General features: G+C 57.3%; 5 protein-coding genes across 5 annotated transcripts; 3 read left to right on the forward strand and 2 right to left on the reverse strand.

Moving 5' to 3' along the window:
- Positions 1-2453: 2453 nt before the first annotated feature.
- RPS28 (ribosomal protein S28) lies at positions 2454-2988 on the reverse strand. The gene is made up of 3 exons (XM_054291047.1): positions 2897-2988; positions 2773-2820; positions 2454-2698 (listed from the first exon to the last, which is right to left on the reverse strand). Exons 1-3 carry the CDS (start codon positions 2933-2935, stop codon positions 2576-2578), a joined length of 210 nt encoding a protein of 69 aa, XP_054147022.1. The 5' UTR covers positions 2936-2988; the 3' UTR covers positions 2454-2575.
- Positions 2989-3025: 37 nt separating this feature from the next.
- Positions 3026-4309, forward strand: NDUFA7 (NADH:ubiquinone oxidoreductase subunit A7). Its single transcript, XM_054291046.1, has 4 exons — positions 3026-3118; positions 3243-3292; positions 3386-3535; positions 4067-4309. The coding sequence occupies exons 1-4, from the start codon at positions 3068-3070 to the stop codon at positions 4161-4163; spliced, it is 348 nt and encodes a 115-aa protein (XP_054147021.1). The 5' UTR covers positions 3026-3067; the 3' UTR covers positions 4164-4309.
- Positions 4310-4898: 589 nt separating this feature from the next.
- On the forward strand, positions 4899-8109 carry CD320 (CD320 molecule). Its single transcript, XM_054291045.1, has 5 exons — positions 4899-5128; positions 5306-5515; positions 6389-6460; positions 6807-6955; positions 7299-8109. The coding sequence occupies exons 1-4, from the start codon at positions 5041-5043 to the stop codon at positions 6950-6952; spliced, it is 516 nt and encodes a 171-aa protein (XP_054147020.1). The 5' UTR covers positions 4899-5040; the 3' UTR covers positions 6953-6955; positions 7299-8109.
- A 2638-nt stretch (positions 8110-10747) lies between these two features.
- LOC128947060 (potassium voltage-gated channel subfamily V member 2-like) lies at positions 10748-13625 on the forward strand. Its single transcript, XM_054291153.1, has 2 exons — positions 10748-11998; positions 13359-13625. Exons 1-2 carry the CDS (start codon positions 10748-10750, stop codon positions 13623-13625), a joined length of 1518 nt encoding a protein of 505 aa, XP_054147128.1.
- Positions 13626-15865: 2240 nt separating this feature from the next.
- On the reverse strand, positions 15866-18580 carry LOC128947052 (bone morphogenetic protein 2-like). Its single transcript, XM_054291139.1, has 5 exons — positions 18301-18580; positions 18042-18187; positions 17549-17671; positions 16990-17188; positions 15866-16630 (listed from the first exon to the last, which is right to left on the reverse strand). Exons 1-5 carry the CDS (start codon positions 18578-18580, stop codon positions 16236-16238), a joined length of 1143 nt encoding a protein of 380 aa, XP_054147114.1. The 3' UTR covers positions 15866-16235.
- Between the last annotated feature and the right edge of the window lie 303 nt (positions 18581-18883).

Below are 18883 nucleotides of genomic sequence, written 5' to 3' on the forward strand. Positions count from 1 at the left end.
GGCAGGGACACTGTGCTCTGCAGGCACATCTGTACAGCAATGGGAGAGGGAATGCTGCCTTGGACAGGGGCTGGGAGTATTTCCAGACTCATATATTTGCCCTTCTTTTATGACATTTCCTTTCCTGGCTGAAATCTGATTTTTTTTCCTCTTTTCAAGCACGTGCATACAAAGCAAAAAAAATATATTGCTTGGCCAAGGGATGAAGTTCAACATGAAATCACTTGGGATTTGATTTGCTCAATGGGAGCAAAACCTCTGAGCAGTCAGGGTTGCAGCCAAGTGACAGAAGGGGCTGAGGATGCATTTGGGGACTAAATCTGCCTATCTTATAACCCACAAGGGGAGCAGGTCCTTCTCCCAAGGAAGAGAGACCAATTACCTCCTAAACATTTCCCTAGTTAGCCAGTCCCACAGACTGTGCAGACAGCCAGAGCCTACAGCAAAGTCCCTCTCTGCCCACTTTCCATCCCAAAAGGGAGAGCAGCTGAAGACACCAGGACAAACACATGGGCCAGAAGAGCTCAGAGCACACACGTGGAGGCTGCAAAGGGAACATGAATGTCAGAGAACGTGCCTGTGCAAGTGTGTGAGCACTGTGTGGGGTGGGAACAGGATAAGGACAAGGACCAGAAGAAGGGTTTTGCATGGCAATGCAGCTCTGCTCTGAGCCCTTCACTAAGGTAGGGTGTTGTGGCCCCCAGCCCTGCTCCTTGGCCCAGCCTCCCCACTGCTGGGGAGCCCCACAGCCCTGCCCACAAACTCGCTCTCAGCTTTGCACTGGAGTTCATATACAGCGCTTCCTGCACTGCCTAATACACTGCTCTGTTTACTGGTATTTTAATACTGATGTTTATTTTTAAGATATAAATAAAATTTAAAGTTATTTTGAAATATTACAGTGACATCTGCAGTCTCCTGCCGCCTTGTCTGGCTCACAACAAACCCTGCAAGAGCTGCAGCAGAGGCACAGCCCCTGAGCTGAGCAGGTGACCCCACGTTCCAAGTCATTCACTGCAACTTTCTGCTCTGGCTACATCCCTGTCTGGTTTTCTCCCTGCTGGAGTGTCCCAGGCAGCTGCAGCAGCGTCATTGCCCATTTTTCTGCAGCCCTGCACCAGCCCTGGTTCTCTGTGGTGCTGATATTACATTGCATCCCTCAAGGGCAATCACCAGACCAAGTGTGAAGATGCCAATGGCCTCCCTCCTCAGTGGACAGGGACCAGGCTGACCCCACAGGGATATTACAGAAGCTCTCTAAGCCACTCTATCCCAGTCACCCAGCTCTGAGGGCTGGCAGGGGCCAGAGCAAACACTCTTGAGTCACTGGTGAAGCTGAAGTGGGGGAATGAACAGCAGCCACAAATCTGAACTCAGAGGACTTGTGGCACCCCCCAGTTCTGAGCTCTGCTGCATCACAAGCCAGGGAGCAGAGCCTTGTGCTAACTCTCTGCATCTGAAACCCTCAAAGAATCACAAACTACATCAAGCAACAGCACAAACACAAGGGTTTTCTCTATGGCACAAACTCCTCACCTCATGTTGCCCATGAGCTGCCCAGGGCACACCTAAAAGTGGCAGCAGGGACAAATCCCACAAACAGTCTTTAACATCAGCCCTGTAACAATCCCCAGTGCCTGCTCCAGTTCAACACAATGCACATCTGTCCCAGCACTGCTCTGCTCAGCTTCAGGACACCCAAATCCTCAGCCACACCTGCCACTGAACTGCCTCAGTCAAGCTCAGGACTCTGTAGACAAAACTCCCATCAGAGACCCTACATGAGAGGCTGCAGATCTGACTGCCCAAACACACCACAAACATGGACCATGCTATAAGCAGATAAAAAATGCCAACCCTTAAAAACATGCCCTTGCACCAGCAGTTTCAAGGCTCATTCTAAACTTCTCAGCCCTACTTTTGATTTATGTAATAGCCTAAAACAACACATCTTGCTAACTGATTTTGTGGTGGAAGAGAAAGCCAAAGAAAAGGAGATGCAGTAGTCAACAGGGGTGCCAAGCACATGCTGTGGATGACTGCCAGGAAGGACAGCAAGTAGGTGTTATTTATGGCAGCATTCACTGAGCAGTTTACGGAGAACAGACAGACAGAAGCAGCAGGCTGTTGCTTTGAAAGCTGGTACCAAGCTCGACTTTCAACTTGTGATTTAATTCCACTCAGGTCCAGTCAGTTTCCAGTGCCACTTCACCATCACATACAGAAAATTGTTTACCAGAAAGTCAGGATTAAGGCTACTATAATCAAAACAGAATTATTTTTGTTGTGACAGGCCAATAAAGGTGCAATAACAAGGATATTACAACGCAGGCACTATGTGTAACCCCAGTAACAAGCAGGGCATGTTGCTACCGAACCTGAGGAAAGCGGCAGGTGTGAGACAAACCACATTTGTCGGGGGGCGCTTGATGAGTGAAACCCGGGCAAGGGGCTATTGGAAAAACCCTTTATTGCAGTGACCCGGCCGCCACGCTGCTCCCCACGCGCCCACGGCGGGACGAGCGGCGCCAGGCTCCATCCCCGACGGGCGATGGGCAGCGGGGACGGCTCCAGCTCAGCGCAGCCGCCGGGCCTCGCGCTCCGACTCCAGCAGGGTGAGAACGTCGCCCTCGCGCACCGGCCCCTTCACGTTGCGGATGATGGAGCGGCTCGTGTCGTCCATGAACTCCACACGCACCTGCGGGGCGGGCCCGCGTCAGCCTGGCCAGGCCCGGCCCGCGGCGCCGCGCCCGCCCGGCCCCGCCCGCTCACCTGAGTGCACTGCCCCTGAGAGCCGGTCCGGCCCAGCACCTTGGTGACCTGCGGGGACAGAGCGGAGAGTGAGCGCGGTGTCGCGGTCCGGCGCGGCTCCCGCGGGCCCCGGCCCCGTACCCACCCTGGCCAGCTTGATGGGCTGCACGCGGCTCGTGTCCATGGCGGCTCCGGGGCGCGGAAAGGGGCGGCCAACCCCCGCGTCCCCTTATATAGCCCCAAGTCTCGCGAGACCCAGCGTTCCGCGCGCGCGCTCCCGGCGCCCCCCGCGGCCCTGCCCTTCACCGCGGCCAAGATGGCGACGGCGACTCGTCTGATCCAGCGGCTCCGCAACTTCCTGGCGGGGGTAAGAACGGCCCCGGGCTCGGGGCGTCTCTGCCCCGCGGGACGCTGCGCTGCGCCCCCGGCTCCGCGGAGCCTCCGGCGCAGGGCGGCAGCTCCGCCTGAGCTGCTCTGGCTTTGCCTTGCAGCGGGATCTCCAGGCGAAGCTGCAGCTGCGCTACGAGGAGATCGCTAAGAGGTGCCGGGGCCGTGCCGAGCCGGGCGGCGGGCGGGGCGCTGGGCCGCCCCCACCCCGGGCCCGCCGCTGACGCTCGGCTCGTTCTCTGCCTAGGACCCAGCCGCCGCCGCGGCTCCCGGTGGGCCCCAGCCACAAGCTCGCCGATAACTATTACTGCAGCCGCGACGGGCGCCGGGAGTCGCTGCCGCCCGTGGTGGTGGCGACGGCGCTGAAAACGCTGCCCGCGGGGGCACAGGCCCGCAGGTGGGTCTGATGCGGGCGGAGCGGGGTCAGCCTTGGTCCTGATCTGTACCAGGAACACAGAACGCGCCCAGCGGCAGTGGGAAGTTACCCAGATTGGCAGAGGACTGTGGAACTGATTGTTTGAGTTTATATTTCCTTGCAAATAAGTGAGGCGGGAGGACACAGGGAATGGCTCCCACTGCCACAGGGCAGGGCTGGATGGGAGATTGGGAATCAGGAATTGTTCCCTAGCAGGGTGGGCAGGCCCTGGCACAGGGTGCCCAGAGCAGCTGGGGCTGCCCCATCCCTGGAAATGTTCAAGGTTGGATGGAACTAGAAGCCAGAGGGGATGGTGGAAGGTGTCCCTGCCCAGGGCATGGGCTGGAATGATGTGGGCTTTAAGGTCCCACTCAATCCAAACCATTCTGGGACTCTGATTAACAAACACCTCCAGCACTACTTTGCGGCTTGGACTTCTGATGAAATTCAAGTGTGATTTCATCAGAAGAGTGTTGCTAAAGCCTCTTGTCTCTCCTCCTTTCTCTCCCACAGTTCAGGTGATGCAGAGACAACAACAGGGAAGAAACCAGTGACACCAGGACCACCACTGAGGAAGTGGGAAATTTCCAGGGATGAGCCCTACTTGTGAGCAGGGAGTAAGCTGAGGCTGCATGATGGGCACAGGTGGTTCCAGAGCAGCTCTGATGGGGAGGCTGTGCTGGATGTGGCTCCAAGCTGCTGGAGGGTGCTGATGTCTGATTAAGAAATGTATATAAAGCTGTGATTATTACCCCCAATTCTGTGTGTTTTATTTGATTTATTCAAGTTACTGCTGTTAAATACCAGTGTATTTGTTGGTTGGAATAGTGACACAGGACAGGGGCGTTTGTAAGCTGTAGTCAGTCAATGAAGAGCAGAGGTGATAAAGCACAGCCTCGCTCACAGGGCTCCCTCCGGGCCCAGGTTCTGCGAGAAAAGTTCAGCGCCGTGGGGCAGTGGCCCCCACCGCCAGTGCCGCTGTTCTGCCGTGACCGCTCCCTGCTCGGTCCGGCGGAGCGCTGAGCGGCCCTTCCCGGGACAGCGGGGCACTGCCGGCCGCGGAGCTGAGGGACTTCCGGGGATCTGGGACGGGGCTGGGCTGGCCGGGGCCCGTGCCGGTGCCGCAGGGCCGGGGCCGTTCCCGGTGCTGCGGTGCCGATGCTGCAGGGCCGGGCCCGTTCCCGGTGCCGTTCCCGGCGCTGCAGGGCCGGGCCCGTTCCCGGTGCCGTTCCCGGTGCCGTTCCCGGTGCCGTTCCCGGTGCCGTTCCCGGTGCCGCTCGGCATGGGCGGGCCCCGCCCCCGTCACGTGACCCCGCCCCTAAGGGCACCCGAGGTGGGAGGGGCTTCCTCAAGGGCGCGCGCCCGCGCCCCGCCCCCGCGAGCACGCTATTGGTGGAAGTCGGGGCGGAGCGCACGCGCTTTTCCTGCACATTGCGTTTGTAGCGGCGCGGCGACCCCAGCGAGTCCCTCCGGTGCGGGCCCGCGGCATGGCTGGGCCGCGACTGCTGCCGCTAGGGCTCCCGGTGCTGCTGCTGCTGCTGGCGCGGCCGGTGCTGCCTCTCCCTGCCGGCACGGGTGAGCTGGGGGAGCGGCCGGGCGGGCGGTGCCCATTGGCTCCCCGCGCACGCCCTTCGCTCTCATTGGTCGGAGCCCTCGTGCGCCGCGCGCGCGGGCTCCCCTGGTTGCGGGGCGCGGGGGGCTCTCCCCGCCGAGCCCCCCCCCCCCGCTCCCCTCACGCTCCCGTTCCCGCAGCCGCCCCGCCCCGCTGCTCCCCGGACTGGTTCCAGTGCACGCCCGGTGACCCCTGCTTCCCCCTGGGCTGGCGCTGCGACGGCCACCCCGACTGTGAAGGCGGCGAGGACGAGTGGAGCTGCGGGACCGCGACCGCGGCGGAGCCGAGTCCCGGCGGCCCCGCGGTGACCCTGCCGAGGAGCTCGGCGGTGCCGCCCACCGGCAGCGCAGGTACGGGGCCCCGGGGGGCGGGGGGGCGGCAAGCCGGACCGAAGCCTTTGTTCCCCGCCGTCTCTGGCCGGTGCGGGCAGCTGCGGTCCCCGCGGGTCACTGTGAATGGAGGAAGCGCTGTGGGGGACGCGAACCTTCAGCTTCCTTTGGAACGGCAATGACGCCCCTCAGGGCTCCCTCGGGAAGGGCCTTTGAAGTACATCCTTCCTTCTTCCAGAACATGCAATTCCCAGCAGCTCCTTCGAGAAGACACTGGAATCTCTCCACCTCCCGAGCTCCTCTGACCTCTGGGGAATGGGCAAGCTGCAGGGAAGAGGATGAGGAGGAAGTCTGGGCCATCAGGGCTGGCCAGGAGCTGCAGACACAATGTCTGGGCTTGTGTCCAGCTGTGTCTGCACCCCAGTACTGTCGGTACCAGAGCCCTGGAGCATCCTCTGTCAGACCCGTTGGCTGTCTGGGGTGCTTGGGAAGGCGTTTCTGGCTTCCCTCACCCAGGGGTTTCCGAGGATGTGGAGAGGAGGGGGATTACTGCAGGTGCGAGAGACTGGGTTTGGGTTTGGTGTCTGCACCTGTTCAATTGGCAGGTGAGGTGAAGAGCTGCATTTTGGTTGTACCTGTGGCTTTTCAGTGCCATGAGGCTGGGATGCTCAGTTCCAGCTCCAGGTGGGAAATTTCCCATCTTTCCCTGCTATGCATTTCCAGTAGAACTTTTCCTCCAGTAGCAGTAGATAAGGTTTTGCTTAAGTTGAAAAAGGCCTTTTGGTGCACTTGAGGTGAGCTGGGAACTCAGCCAGGTGTAGATTGCAGACTGCTTTGAGTGCTGCCCATAAGGTGAGTTGGAAGCCTCACGGACTTGTTTCTCTTTCCTCACAGAGCCTTCAGCTACGCCTGAGGCCTCTGTGCCATGGAGCAGTCAAGGTTACACATGGATTTTGATTGTTGCAGGTATGTGAGACTCAAGAGTGCTGCACATGATCTTGGACCTACCTACCTTGGCCTATAAATTGAGTAGGGATCAATTCCAGACCTCTATCGGGAGCTGCTTTTGCTGCCCTGGGAGGACTAAGGGAGGCCTGACACCACAGCTTAAGTATTGCTGTGCCTTGGGTGTGCTGTGTCCTTGGAAAGGCCATTCCATGCAATCTGGCACTAGCTTACCTCCTCTCTGTCTGTCCCTTGCCCTTGGGGACACTGCTCATCTCTGCTTGCCGGCTCATGGTGTTGAGCAGCAGTGCCCTGTCGCAAGAGCAGAGTAGTGAGTGGGTTTCTGCTTGTGCACTCTCCTCTCTAGGGCTCCTGATTATCCTGGTAGTGGCAAGTTCTGTTGCTGCGTGGTTTCTGTCCAGAGCGAAACGCAGATCTGACACCTCCAGTCTAGAAAAAGCCTCCAGGGAGCAGCTGATGCCTGGCAAGGGCCAGAAAGGCTCCTTGCCCTGAAGGGTAAGTGTTTTGCATCCCATGTGCTCCAAGTGCCTGAGGGAGAAATTTGTTCCTGCCTTGTGTTGCTGGCTTCTAGAGCTTCCCCCTTGGAAGGGGGGTAGGTTTTGGGGCTTAGGTTTTCCCAGCTTCCCTGATGCTTGCCAACCAGGGGCGTGGGGTTTTGGTCTGCCCTGCAGCAGCAGAACTCTCCCCTTTCCTCCCTGCTGCCAAGGACATGGAGCAGTCCTGCTGAGATCCTGATCTAGTGTGGGACTTTTTCCTCCACTTTGCATAAATTGAATTCAAACTAGGTTTCTTCCCAAAGGACTGTCAATAACCAGGTGTTTTTCTGGCTTTGTAACAGGGATCCTTATCCCAAGGTGATAAGGTGAGACTAGCCTGGTCTGTCCCCTGCTCACCACAGAGCCTGACTGAATTGGACATCAGCTCTCAAATCTGGCTTGTTACACTGGAATACCAAGAGGATGCTCCCTTTATGAATGGTTCTTAGACTGTAGGACTGCCTTGGCTCCAGAAATAGCACAGGACCTTCCCTGGCACTGTCCATCAGCCCCCCAAAGGTGTCAGAAATGCCTTCACTGTTCTGCATGACAGTTATTACTGCAGATGCCCACCACTGTGGCCTTTGACTCAAAGATGTTTTTCCCCTTGAAATGCCACGTGCTCTTTAACTGTCTCCTTCCACTTGCAGCCAAGAGCCTTTTGTCATCCGTCCCATTCTTCCCCCTGGATTTTGTCAGGGAACAGGAACTTTCTCACCTATTTCCAAAGGCACTCACTGGCTGCACAGGTCAGACAAATACTCCATGTTTGCACTACTGTTTGATCCTGCTCAGTCCCTTGCACGAGAGGCTTTTCTGACAGTGCCACTGTGGGGGTGACAGTTGTTCTGGCTTTGCTGTGCAGTTCCCTGAGCCCGTGTGGGGCAAGGAGCTCCTGGGCCCTGGGCTGGCAGCTCCTTTCACACTCCCTTCTTCCACAACATCTCCATGCTTGGCAGACCCGCTCTGCCCACCCCAGTGCTGAGTGCTGCATGGGGCTTCTCTTAACACTCTCAATGGCATCTCCTTAGAACTGTTCTGACACGAGTGGTGTCCCTCAGGGTCCGTACCGGGACCAGCGCCATTCCGGGTTTTCATCAGCACGTAAAGTGAGATCAGCCAGTCTGAGGATGATACCAGGCTGAGGAGTGCAGCTGGGGAGGGGGATGTCATCTGGAGGGACCTTCAGGCCCACAGGAACCTCATGAAGTTTGATAAGTTTGCACTTTTGTTAGGGCAAACCCTGGAGAAGAGATGGCTCCAGGGAGCTTTGTTGTGTCTTGTCCATGTCTAAAGGGGGGATTGTAAGAAAGATGGAGAGGGGCTTTTCACCAAGGCCTGTAAGGACCAGGGGCAGCAGGTACAAACTGACAGAGGCCTAGGTAGGACACAAAGGAGGCTTTTATGGTGAGGCCCTGACGCAGGTTGCCCAGAGCAGCTGCGACTGCCTCATCCCTGGGACCAAGCTGGACAGGGCTCTGAGCACCTTGGTCTAGTGGAGGTGTCCCTGGAAGTCAGTCATGTCTTTGGCCAGGGCTCCACGTGCCACTCACACAGTGTCTGACCCAAGGACTGATGCTGTGTATCTCTCAGAACTGACTGTGCAGGGGCAGATTAGTGCCCAGTGCCTCTGGTTCAGCGTTGGCCACGTGTACCTTGCACAAGTGATCGCTGAGTGCGCCAAGCTGCTGCCTTGACTGCTGACCTCTGTGCCTTGAAGGTGGGAGCTTGGCTTGCCAAGCAGACACCAGTCACCTTGGAGTAGGAATCTTCCGCTCCTGGATAGTGTGAGTGCTGCCTTACCCCAGGGGAGTAACTTCTATATGTGGTGTGGAGTCCTGAGTTATTCCAGGGCTGCTATTTTTAGTACCAAGGAGTCATTTGCAAGGGCACACACAACCTTCTGTTTCCAGGGACAGACAGAGATAGCTGTGGTGACTGACACAGGAGAATAAAGAATGTAAAATTAACAATTTCTGGAGTTTTTATTTTTCCTGGATATGTGCATTTGCATGGATTCTGTATTTGGGAGGCCAGGGGCTATATGACCTTTGGATTGTCACATCCTGGGAAAGAGGACTTGGGGTGGGTGGGCTGCATGGGGTGCAGTGAGGAAGCCAGTGCTGCTGTGCCTGCCTGGGACAGATGTGACTCCAGCACACACCAGCTGTAGCAGAGAAAATGAAATACAGGAACAAAGCAAACAGAGAGGGTGGGGACAGAAGGAACAGATGCCACAGTGGCACCTCTGCTGCTACTGCTTGAACCCTGGACAAGCGGAGAACTCAGCCAAAAACAAGGTGAAAAAAATGCCTGAACTTGTCCCTTCTTTGCCAGAGCAGAGCACGAAGTGGGGAGCACTGCAGGGCAGGAAGGGCTCCAGGAGTCCTGGCAGGACTGGGCTGAGCTGGGGCCAGTTGAAGCGCTGGTGCTGGCAGGGCCGTGTGGCCACAGTCAGCTGTCACCAGCCGGTCCCAGATCGTGCTCTGAGCTGCAGTGCCGAGCCCAGCCCAGCTGTTCTGTGGTACAAGGCAGAGTGTTCCTCCCTGCCATGGGGACTGAGGCCCTGGGGCAAACTCACAAGACATTGCAGGTCTTGCTTTCTGCTCGCTGAGCTGAGTGCTTCAGGGTTGAAAGAAAAACATTTTATGGATTTGTGCCAAAACTCGGGGCTGTGTTTCTGACAGCAATTTCCCTTCCTCTGTCCGGTGCTGGAATTGTTTTTGTTGTTCTAATCCCCAGGCTCAGAGACTTCAATTGTAGTGGAGCCCAAGCTGCTTTTCAGGCCAGGAGCATCTTTGTGCTCCATGTCTCTGTGTTTAATTAGACCAGTTCATGGAGATCAGTGTGATGTTTTACATGTTGAAGTAGGGTCATGTTTCAGGATAAGACCTCAAAGATCAGCTTGTTGAATTTTGGTTCCCCTTTTACTTGCAAATCCAAAGGATTATTTCCTCCTTTTCAGTTCCAATACTTCAGAGGAACTTTTACTGCCTACTTGCATTTCCAGTGTCCTGTTCCCTGTTTCTGTCCCTGCCTGGGTGAGTCGTGGAGCTGAAGGCTGATGTGATGGCACAGGGCAGGAACACAGCAGCAGCTTGTCCCTCAGGGAATCTTCTCAGACACTGTGGAGGTGGAGGTGGTGCCTTCACCTCATCCCCTCTAAATCTGCACTGTGGGACTTGAGGGATGAGCTGAGAGGTCATGACCATCTCCCTTCCCTGGCTGTGACAGCTGACAGCCGGGGCAGCTGCATTAGCCTTTAGCGAAGGGCTGGTGCCAAGAGCAGCATCTGGTGTGGGGACACAAAGCCAGTACAAATCCTGCATGTCTGCACCTTCCTGTCCCATCAACAGGGGGTAAATTGAGGCAAGTTTGTGCTGTTTCCAGTTTGCTGTCATGGATGTCCTTCCAGGACACAGCATCCAGCAAATGAAAATAGCTAATAAGAACAGAATAAGGGAAAAGAGAAGTGCAGAGCTAGAAATAGTTCCTTACATAAAGGACTAGTGCCTCAATCTCATTAGTGTCTTAAGGAGCGGGCACTTGGCCGCCTCCGAGTGCTCCGATGCAAACCCCAATCAGATCAGCAATCGGCTTTGGGACCCCGGCAGGTGCCACGTGGCACTGGGACACAGCTGAGCCCCTCTCGCTGCCCCAAGCCTGCAGCACCGTCCCAGTCAGCGTGTGGCCATGGGAGCGTTCCCATGAAGGCAGAGCTGCTGTCCTGTGGCCAGGAGCAGGAGTCGCCATGAGGCAGCAGCGCACCCGGCGCGCGAGTCTCGCGGCCAGCCTCAAGATCGGGGACCACCGGGGCCGCTGCCGGAGCCCGGAGGAAGAGGAATCCTACATCCCATTTGCACAGGATAGCCTGGTAAGGCAATGGAACTCCATGCAGAACGTGGCAGATGGTAGCCAGGAGAAGAGCCAGACTCCCATCCAAAGGAACAAGTATCTGCTCAACATTAACGTGGGTGGCAAATTGTTCCAGATAGCTTACAAGGTACTTGCCCGATACCCCATCACCCGGCTTGGGAAGCTGGCGCTCTATACAGACCCCGTGAAGAAGCTGCAGCTCTGTGATGATTACTTGGTGCAGAAGAACGAGTACTTCTTTGATAGAGATCCTTCAATTTTCCACTACATCTTCCACTTCTACCGCAGTGGGGTCCTGTGGGTGATGGATGAGATGTGCCCCAGTAACTTTGTGGAGGAAATCGAGTACTGGGGAATCCATTTGAAATACTCCCAACGCTGCTGCCGGATCCTGTTAGAGGAAAAGCGAGATGAACTCAGTGAGTACCTGAAAATAGAGAAGGAACTGGAGGCAGAACTGGAGCCCTTGGAGTCAGGGACGCAGTTTGATGGCAAGTTTCTGGGTCGGTTTCGGAAGATGGTCTGGAACCTCATTGAGAACCCGTACTCTTCTGTCCCAGCCAAGATCATCGCTGTCATGTCGAGCTTCTTTGTGCTTATCTCCATTGTGGGCATGACACTGAGCACAGTGGAGGAGATGAAAAACAAGACAGGGAAAATGTGGATGGAGCAGATGGAGATGATCTGTGCCATCTTCTTTACCTCTGAATATCTCATGAGGCTCATATCCTCCTCCAGCTTCAAGAACTTTCTGCGGGCAGCATTTAATGCTATAGACCTGGTGGCCATCCTGCCCTTCTACATCCAGCTCCTCTTTGAAAATCTGGATGATGGAGAAATGCAATACCATGAGGAGCTGCACAAGGTGGAGAATGTGAGCAAGCTGGGCAAAGTCCTCAAGCTCATCAAGCTCATGAGGATCTTCCGCATCCTCAAACTGGCACGTCACTCCACTGGCCTCCGGGCCTTCAGCTTCACCATGCGCCAGTGCTACCAGCAGGTCTGCTGCCTCCTCCTCTTCATTGCCATGGGGGTCTTCACCTTCTCTGCTCTCATCCACTCGGTGGAACATGATGTCCCTGGCACTGACTTCACCAGCATCCCCTGCGCATGGTGGTGGGCAGCGGTAAGGTGGGAGCAGCTTCCTGCAGAGGGGCTGGGGGAGGCTCTGCAGGCAGGGGCTGCCCCAGTGCTCGGGGATTCACCGCTGCTGCTGGGCACGAGGCAGGAAGGGCCCAGCCTTCCCACCTGCTCAGTAATGGTGGGAGTGCCCTGGTGCTCTGAGAAAAGGAGGCAGAGGTTTGGACTGAGCCCAGAGGCTCAAAAGCTGGTACTGGGATGGGATGGTGGGACAGAGGTGGTGCCTTGGGGACCTCCAGGGCTGAGTTGAACAAGTGGGATGTGACTCAGCTTTATCTGTCATGGGACCCAAGTGTTGAATGGATGCAGCCTGTGGGTTTGGGGACAGCCACCCTGGACAGCCTAAGGCCTGGGCAGCATTGCAGCCCCGCTGAGTTCAAGGGGCACAAGAGCTTGTGGGTCTGAGATGGGGAACCCATAGCCACAGTGTGACTATGGCTGCAGGTAGCACCCACAGTCACACTGTGCCTCAGCCCGTGTCATGAGAGTGGACACAGACTGGGCACAGCTGCCCATTCACTGCCCTGCTTGTGCCAGGAGCTGGCAGCTCTGCAGAGCTGAGCACTGTAATAAACCTGGCATTACCTCCAAGATGGGGAGCAGCTAAAGCACTTGAGAGCCACAGGTTATGAGGACATTTTGATTTACAGATTAAATGATCCCACAGATCACTTCTGCTCTTATAATCCCCTTTGGCCACTGAAGGCTATCTGCTTCAAATTCATCCCTCCTTGAGGAAGAGCAGCATCACCAGGCTCAAGCATTTCAACATCCCTTTCCCTGGGAGCACAGCTCCCTGCCAAGCCCAAAACTCTCTGGCCTCAGATCTCACCCTAGCCCTGCTCCCCATTTACTAAACATGATTTATTCCCAGGCAATGCTTCTGTTTCTCCTGGAGGGAGGCTCCAGGAAGCTTTGATTGTCTGGGGCCAGGCAGCTCACAGCCAGGAAGCTCTGGAGCCACGGCTCTGAGGGGGAAGGAAGCTCCTGCAGATGCTGACTGCTGGGGAAGGCTCAGTTCAGGGGTGTCCAGCTGCCTTTGAAGAGACACACACAATAGCAGTGAGGGAGCAGGGTGTGGCCTCTGATCTGTGTTTCTTGGCTTCAGCCAGCCCTTTCCTTCATCTCTGCAGGCCTGCTGAGCACAGCCTGGACAGTGGAGCCCTGGTCATGCGGGTTCTGGAGAGGGGACAGCTCAGCTGGCTGCATCAGGATCAGGGTCTGGCACTGGTCACAGGGGACAGGTGGCTCCACAGAGGGGCAGGAGGGAGTGAGTTCCAGCACCAGTTGTTGGGGTCTGCTGGGCTTGTTTCCATGGGATTTTATCCTTTTCTGTCCCTGCACAGGTCAGCCTCTCCACTGTGGGCTACGGAGACACCGTGCCTGACACAATTCTCGGCAGGATGGTGGCATTCGTCTGCATCTCCTTTGGCATCATCCTCAATGGAATGCCCATCTCCATCCTCTACAACAAATTTTCTGACTACTATGCCAAGCTGAAGGCCCATGAGATGAGCCAATCACTTCAGCTTTCCAGGAGGATCCAACTGAAGCAGCGAGTCCTGCGCAAGTTCTCAGAGTGCTGGAGAGCTGACCCCCGCTATTACCGCTGAGCACAGGCTCCCCGCCCCAGACATCCCCTGTCCTGGCCATCCTCCCTGTAGCTCCTGTCCCCCAGGGAGGCCCCGAGAGCTGTGGGCAGGGCCACAACAGTGCTGGGGCTCTGCTGCTGCACAGGGGCTGCTCCCAGCTGGGATCTCTCTGCTGCTGCTGCTGGGCAATGCTGTCCTGCAGAGCGGTCAGCCAGGGCTGTTTGTCTGCCCTGGGCTGAGGCAAGGGCACCCTGACATCACGGGGAGTGAGGATGGGACTGAAGTGTCACCTGTGTGAGGCAGGTAGCCCAGTGTGACTCATGTGCAGGTGCTGCTCCATTCCCTGCTGAGTGGGACACACACAGGCTCCCCCTGCCCAGGCCCCCTCCCAGCCAAGCAGCCCAGGCCTGGTCCAGTGTGGAGATTTCAGTGAAGGCCCAGAGGAAAGGTTTGCAGCCATACATCCTTCCAGCCAAATCTGCTCTTCTTCCCACTGCCCTGGAGTTTGGGTCCTGACTTGGGGTGCTGCTGTGATGGGGCCCACAGGCACTATAGGCACACAGAGCTTGTAGCCAGAGCACCCCCAGGAACAGGATTTAATAAACCAGGCCCAAACCTTCATTGTCATGGATTCTTGTCCAGCCACTGTGTGTGATTCAGTAAACTGCTCATCATTTGGGGTGAGGAGGGGACATCTCCCCAGGGCTCACAAGTCCCTCAGTGCAAGGACAGGGCTCTGTCCGTACATTAGTTTTGGAATGAGGTACCTGGGCCTGGGTGCATTGGAATTGGAGCTGGGATGTGCATATGATCAGGACACACCAGCTGGCTCTGCCCTGTATTCACATCATGGGAGGCAGTGGGGAACTGGGGGCACAGGGCGAGGATTTGCCCTGCACTGTGTGACCATGTCCAGTGAAAAGGCTTCCTGAAGGGATGTACCCTTCCCTTGGATGAGATGGAGAGAGGGACCTCGGGCTGCAGGGAGGGTTGGCGTGGGGAAGGGCCAAGAGCTGCTGCTGCTGCTGCTTCCAGGTGAGCAGGGGAAAGAAACTGGTGCCAGCCAGGCCAGGGTACAATTCATTCACTAGTGAGCTGGAGATGCCAGGGGGACTCCTGGTATCAGCCTGTGGCTGTGGCTAAGCTGCTGATGTTGGGAACTTGGAAAGAGACCTGGAGGAGCTGAGTGCTCTGGCAGGGACAGCCACACTCCCCTGGCTGCAGGGGACAAGGGGGCTGTGCCACCAGGTGTGAGGGGACCCCTGTGCTGACCACCAGCACCTAAACCCACTCCCCAGTAACCCACACTGACACCCACCTTCTGTGCACCTCCCCAGCACTAACCTGACCCCACAGCCTTGGGGGGCTCTGGTTCCACCCCATTTCTCTTCCATGAGGAACATTCTCTCTGGGCACAGCAGTTTCCTCTGACCATCTTCCCCCAGAGCTCGCCTGCCCCCCTGTCCTGGTTTCAGTGCAATATTGTTCATTTTCTTGGCAGGGGCTGGTACAATGCTGTATTTTAGATTCAGGGTGAGAATATTCTTGATGACACACTGATCTCTCAGCAGCCAGTTGCTGTTAGGAGACAGGCTGGGCACAGATCAGTGGCTGCTGAGCAACTGGGTATTGGGCATCTTTGTCTGTTTTGGGATTTATGACTCCTCCTTATGGGGTCTCCCTTTTCATTATAAATATTATTAAATATTACTATATTTTATTTCCATTATTGAATTTTCAATTGGGTGTCTCAACCCAGGCATTTTACCTTTTCTTCTGATTCCCCTCCCCATCCCACCAGGGTGGAGGGGGAGGCCAGTGGCTGCATGGTGCTTAGTTGCCACCTGGGGTTAAACCTCAACAGCCACCACTCACCCGCCCCCGCAGCATCATCTCCAGGCACCTCTGCAGACACCCCCGTCCCACCCCAGACCCCAGCACCACATTCCCCCAAGCACCTCCATCACCTGCTCATCTCCCTGCACCCCCAGCTGCAGGCTGATGGTCCTGAGATCGTTCAGCTTTCAAGGGACGGGGCACACCCACCCCATCCCCTTGCCCTGGAGACTGCGCTGCAGCTGCATCTTCATCCCTCCATGTGCACCCCCTGCCCTGTGCCTGAGAGATGTCTCCTTGCCCTGTTCCTGGCAGCAGTTCAGAGTCCACAGGCAGCCTTTGGAGAACAGCACTTTAAAATAGTTGCTCTGAATTAATTTTACAAGTCACAGCAATGCAGGAATGTACAGACATTTACAGGACATTGTACAGGCAGTTTCTCTCATATATTAGTGCTCTTGCTATATACATATAGTACAGCCTGCAGGAGCCTCTGCGTGGGCAGAGACACTCATGGCCCTGCACAGGGCACCCCAAAATGGAGCTGCAGCCCTGGGGCTGCTGTTTCACACGGGCTCCTTCGGGTTGGCTTAATCAGAGCTTGGCCCTGAGCCTCCCTTGGCTGGCCCTGTCAGGGGGTGACACCATCCTGGGCAGGCCCAGCACCCCCTTGCTTTGCTCGTCCCAGTCTCTTTTAGAGGGTTTGTGGGACAGAGACCCCGCTGGTGCTCCGGAGGGAGCGGGTGCAGCCCCACTGCAGCCCCTGCAGGTGTGTCAGCCCCTGCTCCTCCTGCCTCAGTGGCAGCCGCAGCTCCCGGCCACCATGTCATCGTACTGCTTGAGCACCACGTTCTCGTCATCGTCGAAGTAGAGGAGGTTGATGGAGAAGAGCTTGTCGGGCACGCAGCAGGGGCTGCTGACGCCCTCGCTCAGCTTCAGGGCGTTGATGATGGACTGCACTGTGGCGTGGTTGGTCGGCCGCATGTTCTCGCCCAGAGGGAAGGGGCAGGAGCCTTTGCAGTGGAAGGCGTTGTACCCCCGCGGTGAGATGATCCAGCCAGACCAGCCAATCTCCTCAAAGTCCACGGACAAGGGATGCCTCTGGCAGGGCTGGAGCCGGCCCAGCGAGCGTGTGCTGCGCGACCTGCGAGACTTGGGCGCCGGGAGATCGGGAGCCTGAGGCGTTAATTCTGTCAGAAAGGAGCATCCCATGTCATTGGCCACTGCGCGAGCTTGGGTGGAGGGAGAAGATACTGCAGCCCCCCCAGCCGCCCCTCCCCACAGGTTTTGTCTGCAACCCTCTGGTCACAGCCTGTCACCAGCCCAGACAGAGCCAGCAGGAGGTGACAGCCTCAGTCTCACGGCCAAACTCAAATCCAGCTTCACATCTGCAAGCAGGCAACACCCCTGAGCAGGCTACACCAGAAAGGAAAGAGCCTCTCCCAGCAGCAGGGAAGGAGGTTTGGATTTGAGGAGCGCACATGTGGGGAGCAGCTCCTGAGAAGGGATGTTGGCACCGAGGGAGTGGTGCCAGGCGTGTGGGACCCACCTGGGAAGCCGGCTGTGGGCAGCGACGCTCCGCGGCGCCCATCGTCCGTGAAGAGCACCAGCATGGGCTTCTTGCTCTCGTGGTGGCCCCGGCCAGACGCAAACTGCAGTGGTGGGGGGTCGAGTGGGGCCCCCCCCCGGCTCTGGACTGTCACCAGCAAACCCTGGTTGCTGCTTTCATCTTCGGTCCAGTCGCGAACCTGGGGAGCCAAACCAGTGTCACCATGGGCTGGGACAGGCACTGCGGTGTCCCCACAGGCAGGTCCCGGGCCAGCAGCAGGACATGGTGACCCGGGACCCCTTGAGGCCACACTCCGTGTGCCGTGGGAAGGTATTGCTCCGGGGCTGCAGCACAGGGGACACTGTGGCAGGAGCCAGCACCAGCACACCCTGCAGAGCAGTGAGACAAGTTCGGGGAAGGATGAAGCAGCCCCGGGGCTCTTGGCAGGACTATTTCCTCCCCCTCACAGAGGATGTATTCCCCCCATGTCGCTGCAGAGACTACAGACAGGAAACTACACTGGAGCCTGAAAGGTGAAAACAGAGGAAAAGTGACTCACAGCTGGCGTGATGGTAAAGACCTCCCAGCCCGAGGTTTGCAATGAGACAAGACGTGCTGCCAGCAGCTTCTTCCCTCCAGGGGTGTCTGGCTTGTCTTTCTCCAGCACCTGGTACACATTGACCTGGGGAAGGCAAAGGTGGTCACCCCGGTGTGCTCTGCCCGAGGGCTTGACCCTGGACAGAGGTGTGGGGGAGATGGGGAGTTGTCAGCATGGATTTGTAACAACCTTGGTGTGCCTTTGCTGATGTTTGCACAAGCCAGAAGAACATTTAAGAACCTGCCGCAGTTAAACCATCATGATTCTCTGTGAAACATTTGTTCATGTGATCCTAGAGCCAGGCTGTGTTCCCATTGCAGACATATGAATGACCACAGTGTGCCAGTGGCACCCCTGGGCACAGGCTGGGGGACAGCTCCATCCCCATCCCTGTCCCCATCCCCGTCCCTGTCCCCGTCCCTGTCCCCATCCCTGTCCCCATCCCTCTCCTCACCTGGCAGAAGTGCTGCCGTTTGGGCCCATCTGTGACATCTGTGACCCTCGGCCAGAGGCGGAAGAGGTGCAGCTCTGCCGTGAGGATCTTCTCGTTCTTGGCCACGCTGGAGAGGACGAACAGGAACCGCATCTCCTCGCTGTGGGCTGGAGAGAAGGATGTGCTGAGGAGAGCAGAACCAGGGGCGGCTCCGCCACCGGCCGCGTTCAGCCCCTCCCCAGACGCTTCCCAGCCCCTCGGGGACGACCCCCGCCCTTACTTTTCTCCAGGAAGCTGCGGACGGTGTTGCCCTCCAGGATGTCGGGGTTTTTGGTGACACCATCCGCGTTGGCGACACTGTTGAATAGATCCACCATGTACTGGGGCGGCTGCTTGGAGTGAGTCGGAGGGGCTGGCGGGTCTTCCATGCCAAAGACTTCCAGGAGTTTTTTCAGCGCCTCAGCCCGGCGGATGGCCACGCTGGCAGGGCCCGGGCTCGCCGTGCGCGCCAGGGCCAGCAGCAGCAGCAGCAGCAGCAGCAGCAGCACGGTCCGCAGCATGGCTCTGTGCTCGCTGTCCCTGCACCACTCCCGCGGCCTCCCCGGCGCTGCATTTATAACTGGACTGCAGTGAAATATGCACAGGAGCAATCAGGAGGGTAAAGAGAGCTAATTGCCGTGCTAACAAGGTGAGAAGCCCGGCTCCCGGGCCCCCTGCATCAATTAGCCCCAGTACACAAGCGGGAGGCAGGACGGCTCACCAGGCACTCCCAGGCTGGCAGGGACACGGGGCTCTGGGGCCAGCAGCCCCTCGCCAGGGCCTCGGCTGGGCTGCATTCGCTCTCCGTAGGGGACTAACTGGAT

Source organism: Melozone crissalis, unplaced genomic scaffold, assembly GCF_028551555.1.
Source record: "Melozone crissalis strain CALT ecotype California unplaced genomic scaffold, PUWL_Pcris_2 ptg000088l_1, whole genome shotgun sequence".
Lineage (NCBI taxonomy): Eukaryota > Metazoa > Chordata > Aves > Passeriformes > Passerellidae > Melozone > Melozone crissalis.